Source organism: Plectropomus leopardus, chromosome 11 (genome assembly GCF_008729295.1).
Source record: "Plectropomus leopardus isolate mb chromosome 11, YSFRI_Pleo_2.0, whole genome shotgun sequence".
NCBI classification, from domain to species: domain Eukaryota; kingdom Metazoa; phylum Chordata; class Actinopteri; order Perciformes; family Serranidae; genus Plectropomus; species Plectropomus leopardus.
Genome location: NC_056473.1, coordinates 6,546,670 through 6,561,330, shown reverse-complemented (window position 1 = coordinate 6,561,330; position 14,661 = coordinate 6,546,670). Strand labels below are relative to the sequence as shown.

General features: G+C 41.7%; 1 protein-coding gene across 2 annotated transcripts; it reads left to right on the top strand.

Moving 5' to 3' along the window:
* Positions 1-462: 462 nt before the first annotated feature.
* Positions 463-14,611, top strand: kcnc1b (potassium voltage-gated channel, Shaw-related subfamily, member 1b). 2 transcript variants are annotated; one of them, XM_042495730.1, is made up of 4 exons: positions 463-1,726; positions 6,605-7,520; positions 9,927-10,100; positions 13,804-14,611. In XM_042495730.1, exons 1-4 carry the CDS (start codon positions 1,160-1,162, stop codon positions 13,911-13,913), a joined length of 1,767 nt encoding a protein of 588 aa, XP_042351664.1. In that variant the 5' UTR covers positions 463-1,159; the 3' UTR covers positions 13,914-14,611. The 2 variants fall into 2 exon arrangements, with proteins under 2 accessions (XP_042351664.1, XP_042351663.1); XM_042495729.1 differs by lacking the exon at positions 13,804-14,611 and adding an exon at positions 11,163-11,995.
* Positions 14,612-14,661: the final 50 nt, after the last annotated feature.

Here is a 14,661-nt window from a genome sequence, read left to right as displayed (position 1 = left end):
GTCAAGAGCAGTCTGACAGCCGTAAATCACGGAGCCATCAGAAGGTAATATGATCAGACTCTCTGATGGTATGGGCGGATCTGCGCGTGCATGGCTCCAGGGTCACTCCTTCTGCAACCAGCTGTGCAGGATGAGTCTCTCCTGAGTGTTGCAGCCGCTGACCGATCGTAAACCCTGCAAGTGAGGGGGAAAATTAGGCAGCGATGACAGTTTTAGCAGCTTTAACTGGAGGACTTGACAGCGTGTTTTAGCAGATGCAGGGTCCACTGGGCATGCTCCATCTGATCTGAGAGGAGAGCTGGGCACGGTGTGAATAACAGGCAGTTTGGGCGTTTTATTTTTGGGAGGTTTGTCGCCCTCTTATCTCTCATTTTCTTTTTGTTTAATCACGCAGTGCAAAAAAAAAAACAAAAAAAAAAAACAAAACAGTATTTTCCTCCAATTCAAACAGACTGTGGGTGTTTTCTTCCCAGCAGTGCGTGAAGGAAAGGGAAAGTTCCCATGCAGGAGAGCATCTCTGCGCTGAGACAAAGAGCTGGTGTGCAGCGGCAGTGTGTTACACGCAGAGAGGGAGCGGGCTGAGCGTCGGTGTGAAGGAGGTGAGTCTGTAGGCAGCAACAGAGGAGGGACTGAAAGCAGCGCCGAGTCTCCATCAGGAGCTGCCGGACAGGCGCTGTCCGCTCAGCACCACCGCAGTCACCTTGCTGTGAAAGTCACAAACCTGCTCAGGACTCATCTCATCAATTACCGCAACTTGGGGGAATCCAATGAGCTGGATCTGCGCTGCTGCCGGGGGGGATATTTGTCAGCGTTTGTGCTTTTATCTCGACATCTTGGATTTACAGACGATGTGACGTCCATTCTTAATGTGATGCCATTGGCTGTAATCATTTTGGATTTCGATTCTATACCCTCCAGTGAGTCTGGCAGCTATATTTATGATCCTCCAGTTGCATGACAGGTGCTTTGAAGGGAACACAGAGTGAATGTAGCCTTATGCGTGTCAAACAGCCCCGATTTCTGTCATAGTTGGTGAGAGACGACAGGTTGTTTTTTTGCGCGCCGCTGCTGCCTTTGTGTAATTGTTTCCTTCATGGTTGCACGGTAGACTTACCTTTGCGATGAAGGGAACTTATTGGAGAAATGCCTAAGGGACGCAATGGGCCTGAGCGACGACAAGGATCGCATTGTGATAAACGTGGGAGGGATCAGACATCAGACATACCGCAGCACCCTGCGCACTCTACCTGGCACCCGCTTGTCCTGGTTGGCCGAACCTGATGCACCCAACCACTTTGACTATGATGCCAAGATCGAGGAATTTTTCTTCGACCGCCACCCCGGCGTGTTTGCACATATCCTCAATTACTACAGGACAGGTAAACTGCACTGCCCGGCTGATGTCTGCGGGCCCCTCTATGAGGAGGAACTGGCCTTCTGGGGCATTGATGAGACAGACGTGGAGCCATGCTGCTGGATGACCTATCGCCAGCACCGGGAGGCAGAGGAGGCCCTTGATAGTTTCGGCGGGGGGGGCCTGTTAGACCTGGGGAGCGATGATGCGGAGCCAGAGCTGGAGCACACTGCTGAGGATGATGTGGATGAAATGACAAGGAGGCTGGCGCAGGGAGACACTCATGATGCCAGGAGCGGCAGCCTGTGGAGCCGGTGGCAGAAACATGTTTGGGCTCTGTTTGAGGACCCTTACTCCTCTAAATATGCAAGGGTGAGTTGCTTTTAAGTCTGTTTGGTTTTGTTCTTCTTATTGAACCTCGCGAGGAGTTATCAAAAACACAAGATGTTTCACTGCCGGCATGAAACAGTCAAAGATGCATGAAAGTTTAGTTGTCAAATGTGTTGGTGAGACAAAGATTGATTGGTATGGGAGGTTTCAAGAGGCTTTTGATGACCTTGAAATTGCCCTCCCAGGGGTCTCCACAGCAGGGATGAGACTGTACAGAGAAGGAGGGGCGGAAAAATCAGCCAAAGACCTCATCTGTCAAAATCATTTACATGCAAATCATCACTTCCGCCCTCCTCTATCTGTAAGGAGGAGATAAAGGGTGATTGTTGCTCTCGCTGGTTTTTGGATTGATATTTCCAGGGCACAAGAATCCCTGAGCAGCCTGGCTCTGAGCTTAAATAGGTCAGATACACATTAGGAGAGCAGATCTTTGGCACCAACAGGACTTTAGTGGCAGACTTCCAGACAAAAATTGGGTTGCTGTTCGAGGTGACATTTTTGGTCATTGTTATGGGCAGTTTTCCATCTGGGCGTAAAGCCTCTTGATGGTGACAATGAAATGACTTTACACCTTCTGATTTTTTTGTGTTTTTTGGACCACTGCCCCCTGCAAAGACCGCTGTGCTGCCCGCTGCTTTAACAGCTGTTGCACTGATTGGTGTAATTACTTACCAGGCCCCATCCAGCAAGTGTAAACTGTATTGACATGTTCTCACTCTTACAGCAAGCATTAGTGAAAACAGTTTAACCAACACACATCTTTCAGATTTCAATTTCTGGATGACATGTCCCAAAGCGGAAGACTCCTCAGTTGTGTCCCATATTTAACAGTGAGCAGGACAAAGCAGAGCCAAGATTGACAACGCTCCACCAAGACAGGCAAGAAGATTAATTAGAAGCGAGCCTCTTAGTTAATTACAGACTCTATTCACAGTGGATACATCAGTGGAAAACCCCTGTCACTGTGTATCACTGTAGGCCTGTGGTGAGCCAGCAACAGTGAGAATTAGCCAATAAGGAGCAAACAATCTTCGCCTGTCGCCCTCCCTCCAGACCAAACTGTTCCTAACCAGCACAAAGTCACATAATTTACTGTAAGAGGCGGACAGATCAGAGGCAGTGTTTGTTTAACAGTTTGAGGGGAGGGATGTTCTGAGGGCTGAGAGTCTAAGAATGAGGCTTTATCACACTGAAGCGTGATGGCAGTGATGGTGGTGTTTATTTTTCCAGTTCTCTTGATAATGATAGGCTGGACAAAATAACAAGTACACCTACAAATTAGGACTATTTTCATCATTGAGAAATCGATTTTCGATTTCTTCTCTCAAATAGTTGAATAAGGAGACACTGGAAAATTACCCATCACAACTTTGTAAAGCCATTGTTGGCATATTCAAACTGCTTGTTTTGTCTGTCCAAAAATCAAGGAGATTCAGTTTGCAATCATAGAAAACTAGTAAAACCAGTGATAATTCTCATTTTATAAGCTGGAGACAGTTAATTGGGAGCACTTTTGCTAGAAAAAATTAATTGAAACTGTAGATGCCAGTTAATTTTCTGTTTAGCTAATTGATTTGTTATTTCAGCTATACTGTTAATGAACCTAAAATATAAGATATTTGTTCATACTGTATTGATGTGATGTTGCAGGTCAGTCACCAGAAAAAATGCTGGTATTGCATGCTTCTGCAAACCACACATATGTTACACTTGAACATTTGATATAAAACATAACATTTTTACGATGGCATAGTTTGGATTCCAAGTATTGGAGCTCATTTTCTTACCAGAAGGAGGAAGGGATGATGGATGGAGTGACAACTAGTCGTGCAAAGCAACAAACATCAGCAGACCACTGATAGAGACCAACAAACAACAAATGGGTATTTTTTAACAAGAGGCCAGGAAATGTTCAGCTGTGTTTGTAGCGCCATAAGTGCAGATATTTGTATCAAGAGGTAAGACAATTCCAGCTGTGTTTTTAGCTACAAAATTGGGTAATTATTAATGGGGGATTGGTACATTTCCAACCATGTTTTTAGCAACAAAAGCAGGGATTTTTTTCATGCGAGGTTGGAACATTTCCAGACAAATTTGTAGTAACAGAAGTGGGTATGTTTTAATTTGAGAGTGAGACATTTCCAGCCATATTTCTAGCAACTGTTTTTTTTTGTTTGTCTTGTTTTTTAACAAACATCAGGACATGTTGTGTTTGTGACAAAAAAGGATTTTTTTAAACAAGAGGTTAAAAAATATCTAGCCAAGTTTGTATTTTTAAGAAACGTTGGGATATGTCCAGCTGTGTTTGAAGCAACAGAAGAAGGTTTTGTTCAATGAGTAGTCAGAACATTGCCAGTCACATGTGTAGTGACAAAAGCGGGTTATATTTATCAGGAGTCAAGGTGTTTCCTGATGCATTTGTAGCAATAAAAGACTGTGTTTTTTTAACGACAGGTTGAGACATTTCCAACTGCGTTTTTAGTGAGGGTTGAGGCATTTCTTGCCAAAGTTGTAGTGACAAAAGAGGGTTTTATTCAACAAGGGTAGGGGCATTTCTTTCTCTGTTTGTAGCAACAAAAAAAGGTGCTTTTTAATGAGGTCAAGACATTTTCAACAGTGTTTGTATTATCCAAACTGGGTATTTTAGGCTAAAAAATGTTTTTCTGACACTAACAAAGTGTTTTTTGTGACGAAACTTAACCACACATTCACCACAGCATTGTTACTACATAAAATTGAAATCAGAACATCAAGAAACATAACTTTTTATCATATCCACTACATATGAAACATACAAATGTAACATATCTATAATTTGCAGAAATGTGCAGTGCAAACATTAATTCTAGCAATTGGGTTGAGTGTTGACAGTTAACACCTAGGGATGTCCCCGAGTGGTGTGTGACCCATTTAGGGGGATGTCACTAAACTTATTCAGGAATATGCACCACATAAATTTGGACACAGGTAGATAGGACACTTAAACAAATCAGCAATTAATCAAAATTAGCACAAATCATCTGACAATCAATCTGTTGCTCTTGGGGCCCCTGATGGTATGGGGTCCCAGACCCATCTGCCCACTTTGCCCAGTTTATATTCCAGCATTTGCTGTTGAATCCAATCTGTTACTTGAGGTCGCAGTTTTCAATGTGGTTGAATTGGATTGTATTATATTCTAGGGTGTACTTGTTATTTTGTACAGTACATACTGTAGAGGGGGTGGACAAAACAACAATATTATGCAATCCAATACAACAGCACCAAATACACTCTACTAATGCCTCAAAAACTGACACACTATCTCTCTCAGACTATAACAACTCAAGAAAAACATTAATAGCTTGACAAAGGCGCATTTTAAATAATTTTGTGTCTGATTGCATTTAACTGTAAAGTGCCCTTTTTTGCCACGCTCCATTTCAATATGGACATTTTTTTTTATTTAAAACTAATTCAAAAACTCATAAAAGCATTCACATGTCATATTAAAGTGTTTAAACTGCAATGAGTCTCCATCTTAATCCTCGTCCAACTGGTGTGTGTCCTCTTTGCTCAGCGTGAGCAGTATCTCTGAACAAAGAGGACAACCCTGCTGACAGAACAGAGGTCGGCATGCAGTATAGTCTCCGCTAACGCACAGCTTCCCTCCGGACCATCATACTAACATGGACGAGAAACAGACATTCATAAGCAGCAGCGATTTCCTCAGCACAATGCGATGAGTTACCAGTGCTGAGATGCTATGAGGAGGGCCTGTTTTTCATCTTGAGCTGCGTGACAAACTGTGAATGGACCTGACTGACTAAGACGCTGTGTTTCCTTTGCTCAGTGGAATACATGTAAGACGTCCTCGTGCCCAGATATGCCCTACTCCAACTAACCTCCTCCCAGCTACTTAACAAGGCTGTGCATTAGTTTAAGCAGCACTAAAGACACTCACTTGCCCTTATAAAGACATCTTCATGCAAGAACAAACTGCTATTGATCCAATATTTTGTGATTCATAGGATGATTAAGTAGCTATCCACGCTGTCTGAATCTTTGTCCACCAACTCTGATTTGTTGACATCAGATTCCCATTGAAGTTATAGCAGTTACTCCATCTGCAGCTGTAAACCAGTAAGGTATGATCAGCACAGGATAACATGAGGATAGGGCTGTAATCAATACCCAGGAGAGAACACTGTATCTCTTACACCCATGTGGTATGCATCAGAAATATCAGAGCCTAAATGTGATGAAATCTGATCCTCTAATCAATACAAAATGAAGGCTAAAGCACCAATTCGCCATTAAGGGAAATATAGGTCTCTCATACAAGTCTGTCATCAGCTCAGCAAGCCTCTAAGCTCACTACCATTCCCAAGAGTTGATCATCTGGATAGTATGACCTTGTGTAGGGAAGACCTACTGTACTGTGGTGATGGTGCTTTGAGGGAAGAGCCCCTCCTAATTTTAGTCATGTGGGTTAATGTCCCGTCTCCTGCTGCTGCTGGCTCTTAGTAATTCTAATGTAGGATGCCTTTGAAAATGCCATGACCTTGAGATACAGCGGAGGGAGGAGAAGGAAGAACGGCGAGCTTGCATTGATTGTCCCTTTTACAGTGACACTTCTGAATCAAGACACATAGAGAGCGGGGGGTGGGGGGTGTGTGTCAATGCCGCTGTCACTGTCAAACCAGACAGCATTGTCTCCGATAATAGATTGAATTGCATTGTGACGTGCTAAGAATGGCTGCTGGGCGTTGAGCTTGATTACATTGCATGAATTACTGTGCTTCTCTTTGTCCTTCTCCCCCCTCCTTCTCTCTCCCCCTCTATTTCTTCTTCTGCACCCTGTGTACATTTCCTGCCCAGTGGGTGGCTCTGGCTTCGCTGTTCTTTATTCTGGTGTCCATCACCACCTTCTGTCTGGAGACCCATGAGGCCTTCAACCCCATCATAAACCGCACTGAGGTGGAGGTGGTGGACAACATCACAGTGGAGCACACCTACCAGGAGACTGAGACTGCGCTCTACCTCACCTACATTGAAGGCGTTTGTGTGGTGTGGTTCACTTTTGAATTTCTAATGCGAATAACTTTCTGCCCGAATAAATGTGACTTCATTCGGAACGCCCTGAACATCATCGACTTTGTGGCCATCCTGCCCTTCTACCTGGAGGTCGGCCTCAGCGGGCTCTCCTCCAAGGCAGCTAAGGACGTGCTGGGCTTCCTGAGAGTCGTCCGCTTTGTGCGGATCCTGCGTATCTTCAAGCTGACGCGTCACTTTGTGGGACTGAGGGTGCTGGGCCACACGCTGAGGGCCAGCACCAACGAGTTCCTGCTCCTCATCATCTTCCTCGCCCTCGGTGTCCTCATCTTTGCTACCATGATCTACTACGCTGAACGGACCGGCGCTAACCCCAACGACCCTCGAGCCAGTGAGCACACACACTTCAAGAACATCCCGATCGGATTTTGGTGGGCTGTGGTGACCATGACGACCCTCGGCTATGGAGACATGTACCCTCAGACGACCTCCGGCATGCTGGTCGGAGCCCTGTGTGCCCTGGCGGGTGTGCTGACCATCGCCATGCCTGTTCCTGTGATTGTCAACAACTTTGGAATGTATTACTCTCTGGCCATGGCGAAACAGAAACTACCAAAGAAAAAGAACAGGCATATCCCTCGGGCACCCCAACCGGGTTCTCCAAACTTCTGTAAGTCAAGCATCAGCTCCCAGCACCCGAGCCCCATCCCCAATGACGACGTTTTCGAGATAAAGTTTCAAGGTAAGAAACAAAGATGATGTGTTCTCTGATATGCTGTCGTCTCATCACTTCTCTGTCCTCCTGAAGCAGCCGCAGCGCTACTCAGCTGTTTCATTGTGCGTCTGTTCCCACACTTCAATCAGCTGATGATTCAGGCATGAGATTAAACAAATGAGTTTCCCACCGCAAACAATCAATAAAATATGTGATGAAGAGCCTGTTCTGCTCTGGATAGGAGAATAGAGAGATTGAGGCTGACCGTGAGTAATCTTGCTATTGATTTTGCACTTCTTAATGCAGTGTTTTACTCCTCCTATCTGTTAAGACTAACTGAAAGTATGTAATCACCACTTTTTCGTGGTGTTAAAGGTATACTATGCAGGATTGTTGGTTACCTTTTTGTAAACACACTCGCCAGCAAAAGTGACAGTAAAAGCCACTCTCGTTTGGTGTTTCACCTTGCTTTATTTGCGTTTTTTTACCCAGTGCTGAGTGCCTTAGACACCTGCTACTTATGGCCTGAAACATTTTTTTAAAAGGCCCAGCTTCACCTGAGGACTGTGGGGGTACATGCCCATAAACATCTCAAACACAGAAAATGAGAAATAAATGAGAAAATACAAGCAGATGGGAGAGTCTCTCAACCACCACACTCTTCTCGTTAGTCATAAGTGATGACTGAGAAGGATTACTTATGCATGAGTCTACACATTGTTTCTGCAAAAGTCCTACATAATATAGCTTTAAGAACATGTAAGAAAACATATGAGTCACTTGATTTCCTCTTGAAGTCCTGTGGTGGCATTGGTGTGAAGATAAATTGACATTTGATACAGTTTGTGCTCAAAAACATACAGAGTGCAAAGCAAACATTACACAGCAGCTATGCACGCAGTATTATTGTAAGAGTTAATCCCTGTGTGTATGCAGGTAGTAGAATGTGAAAACTGAAAATATATTAAAAAATGTGGCACTTCAAACCTGAAAAAAAGCTGCTATATGAAAAGCAAGGCAAATTTATTTACATAGCACGTTTCATACACAAAGGCAAGCCAAAGTACTTTACAGATTACACAGGTAAAACACAAACGAGGCAACCTCTAGCTCATCTGGTTGAGCGTGCGCTCAGCGATAGGCTGAGTCCTTTGCAGCGGCCCATGTTCGATACCAACCCACAGTTCTTTGCTGGGTGTCATCCCCCTGCTGTCTTTCCCCTTTCCTGTCAATCTACAGCTGTCTTATCAATAAAGACAAAAATGGCAAAAAAAATCTAAAGACATAAATGATAAAAGGAAACAATCAAAAGCACATATAAAAAAAGCAAAAAGGCAAACAGGTAACAGCACACAGAGTGAAGCAATAAAACAAACAAATACAACAGAAATGAAGGTGAAGTGAGGAAGATTTAAGGGAATTTAGTGGCATCTAGCAGTGACGATTGCAGATTGCAAGCAGCTGAAACTTCGACGTTTAGGAGGTTTGTATCGGGAGCCAATTATCTGCAGAGGTCTCCTTCTATCCAAAACATATGGACCCTGCGATTTAAACCGGTTAAAAAAAAACAGAATAAAGCAATTTCATGTTAAAAAATCTGTCTTGTTTTCAATGCAGATGGGCTTCTAACTACGGTGGCCGATGTCAAAACTCAAAAACATGAATGGCCCTGTCTAGAGCCAGTGTTTGCTTTGTCCATTCTGGGCTAATATAGAAACATGACGATCTCCATAGACTAGGAGCGGTTCCCTATAGAAATATAAATGGCTCATTTATGCTCAACGTTATATACAATGGCAGAGGCAGAGAGGATGGAGATGGAGACGGACAGAGTCTTCTGTCCGTGATCTAGTACAGAATTCTCCATCCACAAAGCGGGATGGATTTAATGGCCTTACAAACCGCTGTTGTCACAACACTGTCTCCATTAAAAGGTACAATATAATGACCTCCTCCACTGCCGCTGCTGTTTGTTTTTTTGTAAAACTTTTGACTCTGCCCGCTAGTGCCATTTATTGGCTGTATTTATGCCATCATAAAAGATGCATGGAGATGAGGGCAGTGATATTAATGTTTGTTCAAGACACACATATCTATTTTCGTATGTTAAGGGAGCATAAATGAGCCTTAAGGTAAACATGATTCTTATTTTCAGGTGATTATATTATTATATTATATTATATTATATTATATTATATTACATTACATTACATTACATTTCTGCCAATATCCCCCTAATTTCTACACACAGGACCTTTAAAAGACACTAATTAAAAGCAGTGGTGAACATATAGGTCTTTAAAGCGGTCCGAATTGTCACAGGTCTTCTGATAATTTAATCCAACTTTGAGCAGCATTGAGGCAAAAAGCTGCTACACTGTGTTTAAACCAGTTTTTGTTGTTGTTTTTCCTTTATTGTTGTATTGTAAAAAGATTCCAAGCTTAACGGTGAGGCAGCTAACGCAGCGTTGGCCAACGAAGATTGCCCTCATATAGACCAGGCCATATCTCCGGAGGAAATCTTCAGCCCCAGCGACAGAGAGCGGCCCTGCTTCCTGGTCACCACTGCTGAACGCCCCAACCACACAGGGGGCAGAGTGAGGAGGGGTACGTACAGTAACAGCCAATCACAGGCCCCCGTAAGACACTGACACCCTGTACACCGTAGACAGGACACGCTCTTTTTTTCCTTCTCTTTGCTGAGTGTTACGCCTCAGTGTTTTCCACAGTCTCATACACACACACACACACACACACGCACAACAACAAAAAACCTCTTATTACACACTTTCACAGCAGCTGCTTCTCCTCAATCATCCCTTTGGGAATTGTATATATTTCAATTCACACTCACATCTGTTAAGGCCAAGCACAATCACCACAAATGTCAATAATAATTGTCCACATCTACATAATATATTTTTTGATACCATGCATAATGTAATACCCCTATTTATTTACCAGTAAGAAAGCTATTTTCGATATGATCTAGAATGTGTTGTCTTACATGCCTAAGAGAGTATTTATGTGCTATGTGTGTACCATGTATGTATATGTGTTTTAATGATAAATACCATGCAGGATCCTGACTTATGAGTACATTGCTCTTGACCATAATGGTGCATGAAGTGTCTTGCTGATGGGTGCTATCAGTATGGTGAAGGAGCACAACACAAATGGTGGAAGGCTAAATATTATTATTAATTTTATTAAGAGCTAAATTCTAATTTAATGATTTTTACACTTTAATGCCAAGCTGAAATACTTTTTTTTTTTTTTTTTTAGGATTAATCTAAAAACATTCCTCTAATTAAATCATGTTAGTCAATGAGTGCAACCAGCACATCACCAGTAAATGGCCTACAGTTTGAAATTCTACCTGTAGCTTGAGAATACATTCCCTGCCTGAGGTGCCTAACTTTTCAAGTCTTTTATAGTGTTATACTCCAAACCATTCCAGTACCACCCGGTGCATGCTGTTGTACTCCTGATGCACTCAATGCATGGAGAATAATAATCTGTCTCAAGTCTGTGTTGACCTGTTTCTTTGGAGACAAAAACAAGAAAGCAACAGGTGTAGTATTACCAGTGAGGAAACAGCCAAAAACAGTCTGTCATGGATTCAGTGCTGCAGTGTTACTCAGAACGTTCTCTGTTTTTCAACTGAAGGTTATGAAAAGCCTTGGAGCCTTAACAGCATGTCTGGCATGAGCGGGGATGCCTCTGGAGTGTCCTCAGTGTCCGCCCTGCCCTGCAGCCCACCTTGTCTAATGCAGCACTCACATTCTCCCATCCCATCCATTATGTAGCATGGTTGAGTAGCAGACACAATGCCATTGGAAGGCCAGTCCACACTCCTCCTTCTTATCTTACCTGTCAAATTTTGCTTTTTACACTTGCCTTCACTCTTGCTTTCTTTTTTTTTCATTTTTATTTCATTATTTTTCTGGAAAACTGTATCTTAACTGTGTCTAATACTCAAGCTTTACCCAAGTGGTCTCCTTGGGTGTGTCATCATATCCTAGACTAGACAACATTGGCACATGCCACTCTGCATGGGTCACCTCAGTTGCAGACAAAGCACTGTTCAGGCTAACCCCACTCTTTCCTTGTGTTTACATCATTGCCTGTTGCTCTGTTGCTTTTGATCTCACATACTCTTCTGCCGGTAACTTTTATCTCATCTGCTTTTTACAATTTTGTGAAAGAAACTTTCATAAGATGTAACCCCTGCTAATAATATGCTGGACATTAACACTACATGGCTCTGAAACATATCCAAAAGGTACCATTGCCAGCTGTTAAGGGAACTCCTCTAAAGTGCTTTGTACGTTGCAAAGTAGAGACGTTATTATTCTGAAAGTGCAATCCAGACGAGGCTCAATGTTATCTGAGTGGCCATTTAAAAAAATCTAAAAAATGAACATGATGTTCATGGTGTCCAATGCAATATGGAGATGATGACAATTCCTATGATACTAGTGATGAATACATTTTAATGTCAACAGAACTAAAACTGTTTTGTTCATTTGCATGAACTGCATGAGAAATTATGTTCAACAAGAAGCTAACTGTATCGCAGTACCTGTAAGAAAAAAAAAAAAGTTTTTTCTTTCAAAAGCTTCTAAAGCTTTGTCATTTTTTATGCATTTTTGAGACAGCTTTACAAGAGACTCAGTCACAGCAGAGATTTTTATGTAGCCGCCATTCTTTGCCTTTCCCCAAATTCATATATTTATTTTCTTGTATTAATTTGACTGGGGCCTCCGACTAAAATAGCGTGATTTGACTTGAACGATCTGTCATAAAGCCAACTAATGCTGTTATGAGCATAAATAGTTTTTATACAAATATATTTACTGGTAGTTATTAGTTTTTAAAACAGTATCCGTAGTCTGCAGCGACTTCTATTACTGCTGCAGTGCCTAAATTAAGGCAATACTCATGAATTATTAAACAACGGTGCCTTCATACCTGGCGAGGCAAAGTTAAAGTGAGTAATAAATTGACAGTATAATAAATAAGTGCTCCCAGTGTAGCATCAGTACACTTTATACCATGCTCATAACAGTGTAACGAAAGCTTTATTTTGTACGGTGCACCTTGTACCTTTTGCACCACCCTTGTACCCTTAAACACAGTCAATTGGTTATTATTGTTACACCATAAAACACATAGGATTTAAGCATTTATTGGCAGGAGAAAAAAAACAACAGCTGACTTTATAGTCCCCATCTCAAGAAATTTTTGTATGATAAAGCACAAATTACTAAAGGGGACCAGGCGACTCTACAGAGCCAAAATATATTGAGCTACCAGAGAAGTCACGATGACTTTGGCAGCATGTATGTCTATTGATTTAAAACATCGATACTGTTACTGTTACATGTATTGATGCTGTCCCAATAATTATGCACAATTTTTTCAGGGCACTTTAACAAATTTTATGTTTGACCAATCAGAAATGTCAATTTCTAGAGGAAGGTAGAAGTATAGCAACTCATCTTAAGTTTTGTTTTTATCCTGAATGAGCAGAGTTTTACATTTCAAGTCATGTCTCTTGTGGTAATTAATGGACGTTATATATTTAAGAAAAAGAAAAAAAACCTTGTGAAGATTTGATGTGAAGAGATGCAGGTGAATTATATGCTCATGCAATTCAAGTGAAAAAAAAATTACAACACAGCATGGGATGTGGGTCTACTTGGGGAAAGGTAAATGCATGTATTTTCCATTTATGCAACAGAAAAGTATTCAAATAAAATATGTAAATACAAGTCCTTGCATGAAATAAATTTTATACACAATGAGCGTTTAGACTCCGTTTTTCTTCAACAGCACATGCATACATACATCTTTCCTTTCCCACTAGCTCACAGCTAGTGCTTTGAACTGCTGTTTGACCCTCAGTTTTCCCCATGCCTGGGTCAAAGAGAGCCTTAAAAAAAACCTAAAAAACGAGGTGACTGTGAGAGCATGACGCAAAATATACAAACGCATGACAATGACCGAACTACTGTACATCAACCTGTAAAACGCAGCATGACTGGGCATGTTTATTAACCGATTCAAGAGTCTAACCTCTGCACACAGACAGTACATCGCTGTCTGATGCCTTGGCTACGCATGGGAAATACATGGTAAACCTGTCGTTTACCATGAGGAACTAATGGAGCACATTTTCTTTACTCTCCAAGCTAGTGTCATGTCTCATCCCTCGCAGAGGTATCCATCATCGCCATCATTTCCAACATTCTACATAATTTGTGTAATAATTTATTTTTGTTATTGTTTTTTTATATGTTTATAGAGACCCAGCGACAGCACCGGAGCAGACAACCAACAGAGTCAGTTTGTGTTATGAACCATGGTGTCCCAACCACTATGTGTATGACCCATAATGGCCCATCACCCACCTGATAGTGCTGTAGCATTGTTGTGTGTATTAACTTAGTCTTTTTAAATGGGTGTGACAGTGACAACCTGTACATCACAAACTCAGCATAGATGTAGCACTGAGGAAGTTTTGTTGTCAAGCCTTATGTAGCTCAGTATCTGTGACTGGTTACTGTGTTGTAATTTGTGTGCCTATATTTTTGGTGTGTGCCAGTGCTGTAAATACGCTTTTTTTGTGTGCTGAAGTTGTGTGTACCCAATGTTTTTTGAGTGATCATCAAATATCTGTGTGCTTCTTCTGTTGAAAGAAAAAAAAATGTTGCTCCGATTTTAATCACCCCAGCAAAAAAAAAAAAGAAAAAAAAGAAAACTGTCATGTGTCATGTCAGCCAGGCTTAACAGTTGGAAACAAAACGTTAAACTTTGCACTGTCATCATCACATCTTTGTAGACTTTTGCACTGTTTTGCACCAGTGGACTTTTAACATTCCTTTGATATGTTTTCAGCCATCAAAGAGATAACATCCACAAAAAAAAAAAGGGTCATACTGACAAAAAATCCCAACACTCTTACCTTGTATTAATGAGGCATTAGAAAGTGTGCTACTAAGAATTGGTAAATAATTGTTTGGTTGATCAAAACTTATAGAGAATTATTCAGAAAAAGAATAAAAAGATACTCAACATAAATCTTTGTACTTAGCTACATTTGGATTATTAAAGCCAGCTTATATGTAAAATACATTGACTCATATCACAGCTTAACCAGTCA

What these genes read in the sequence shown, in the direction of transcription:
- kcnc1b (XM_042495729.1), top strand. Translation starts at nt 1,160, where the DNA reads ATGGGCCTGAGCGACGACAAGGATCGCATTGTGATAAACGTGGGAGGG. An exon ending in ACTCCTCTAAATATGCAAGG is followed by an intron (nt 1,727 to 6,604) that starts GTGAGTTGCTTT and finishes TTTCCTGCCCAG; the next exon opens with TGGGTGGCTCTGGCTTCGCT. An exon ending in TTTCGAGATAAAGTTTCAAG is followed by an intron (nt 7,521 to 9,926) that starts GTAAGAAACAAA and finishes TATTGTAAAAAG; the next exon opens with ATTCCAAGCTTAACGGTGAG.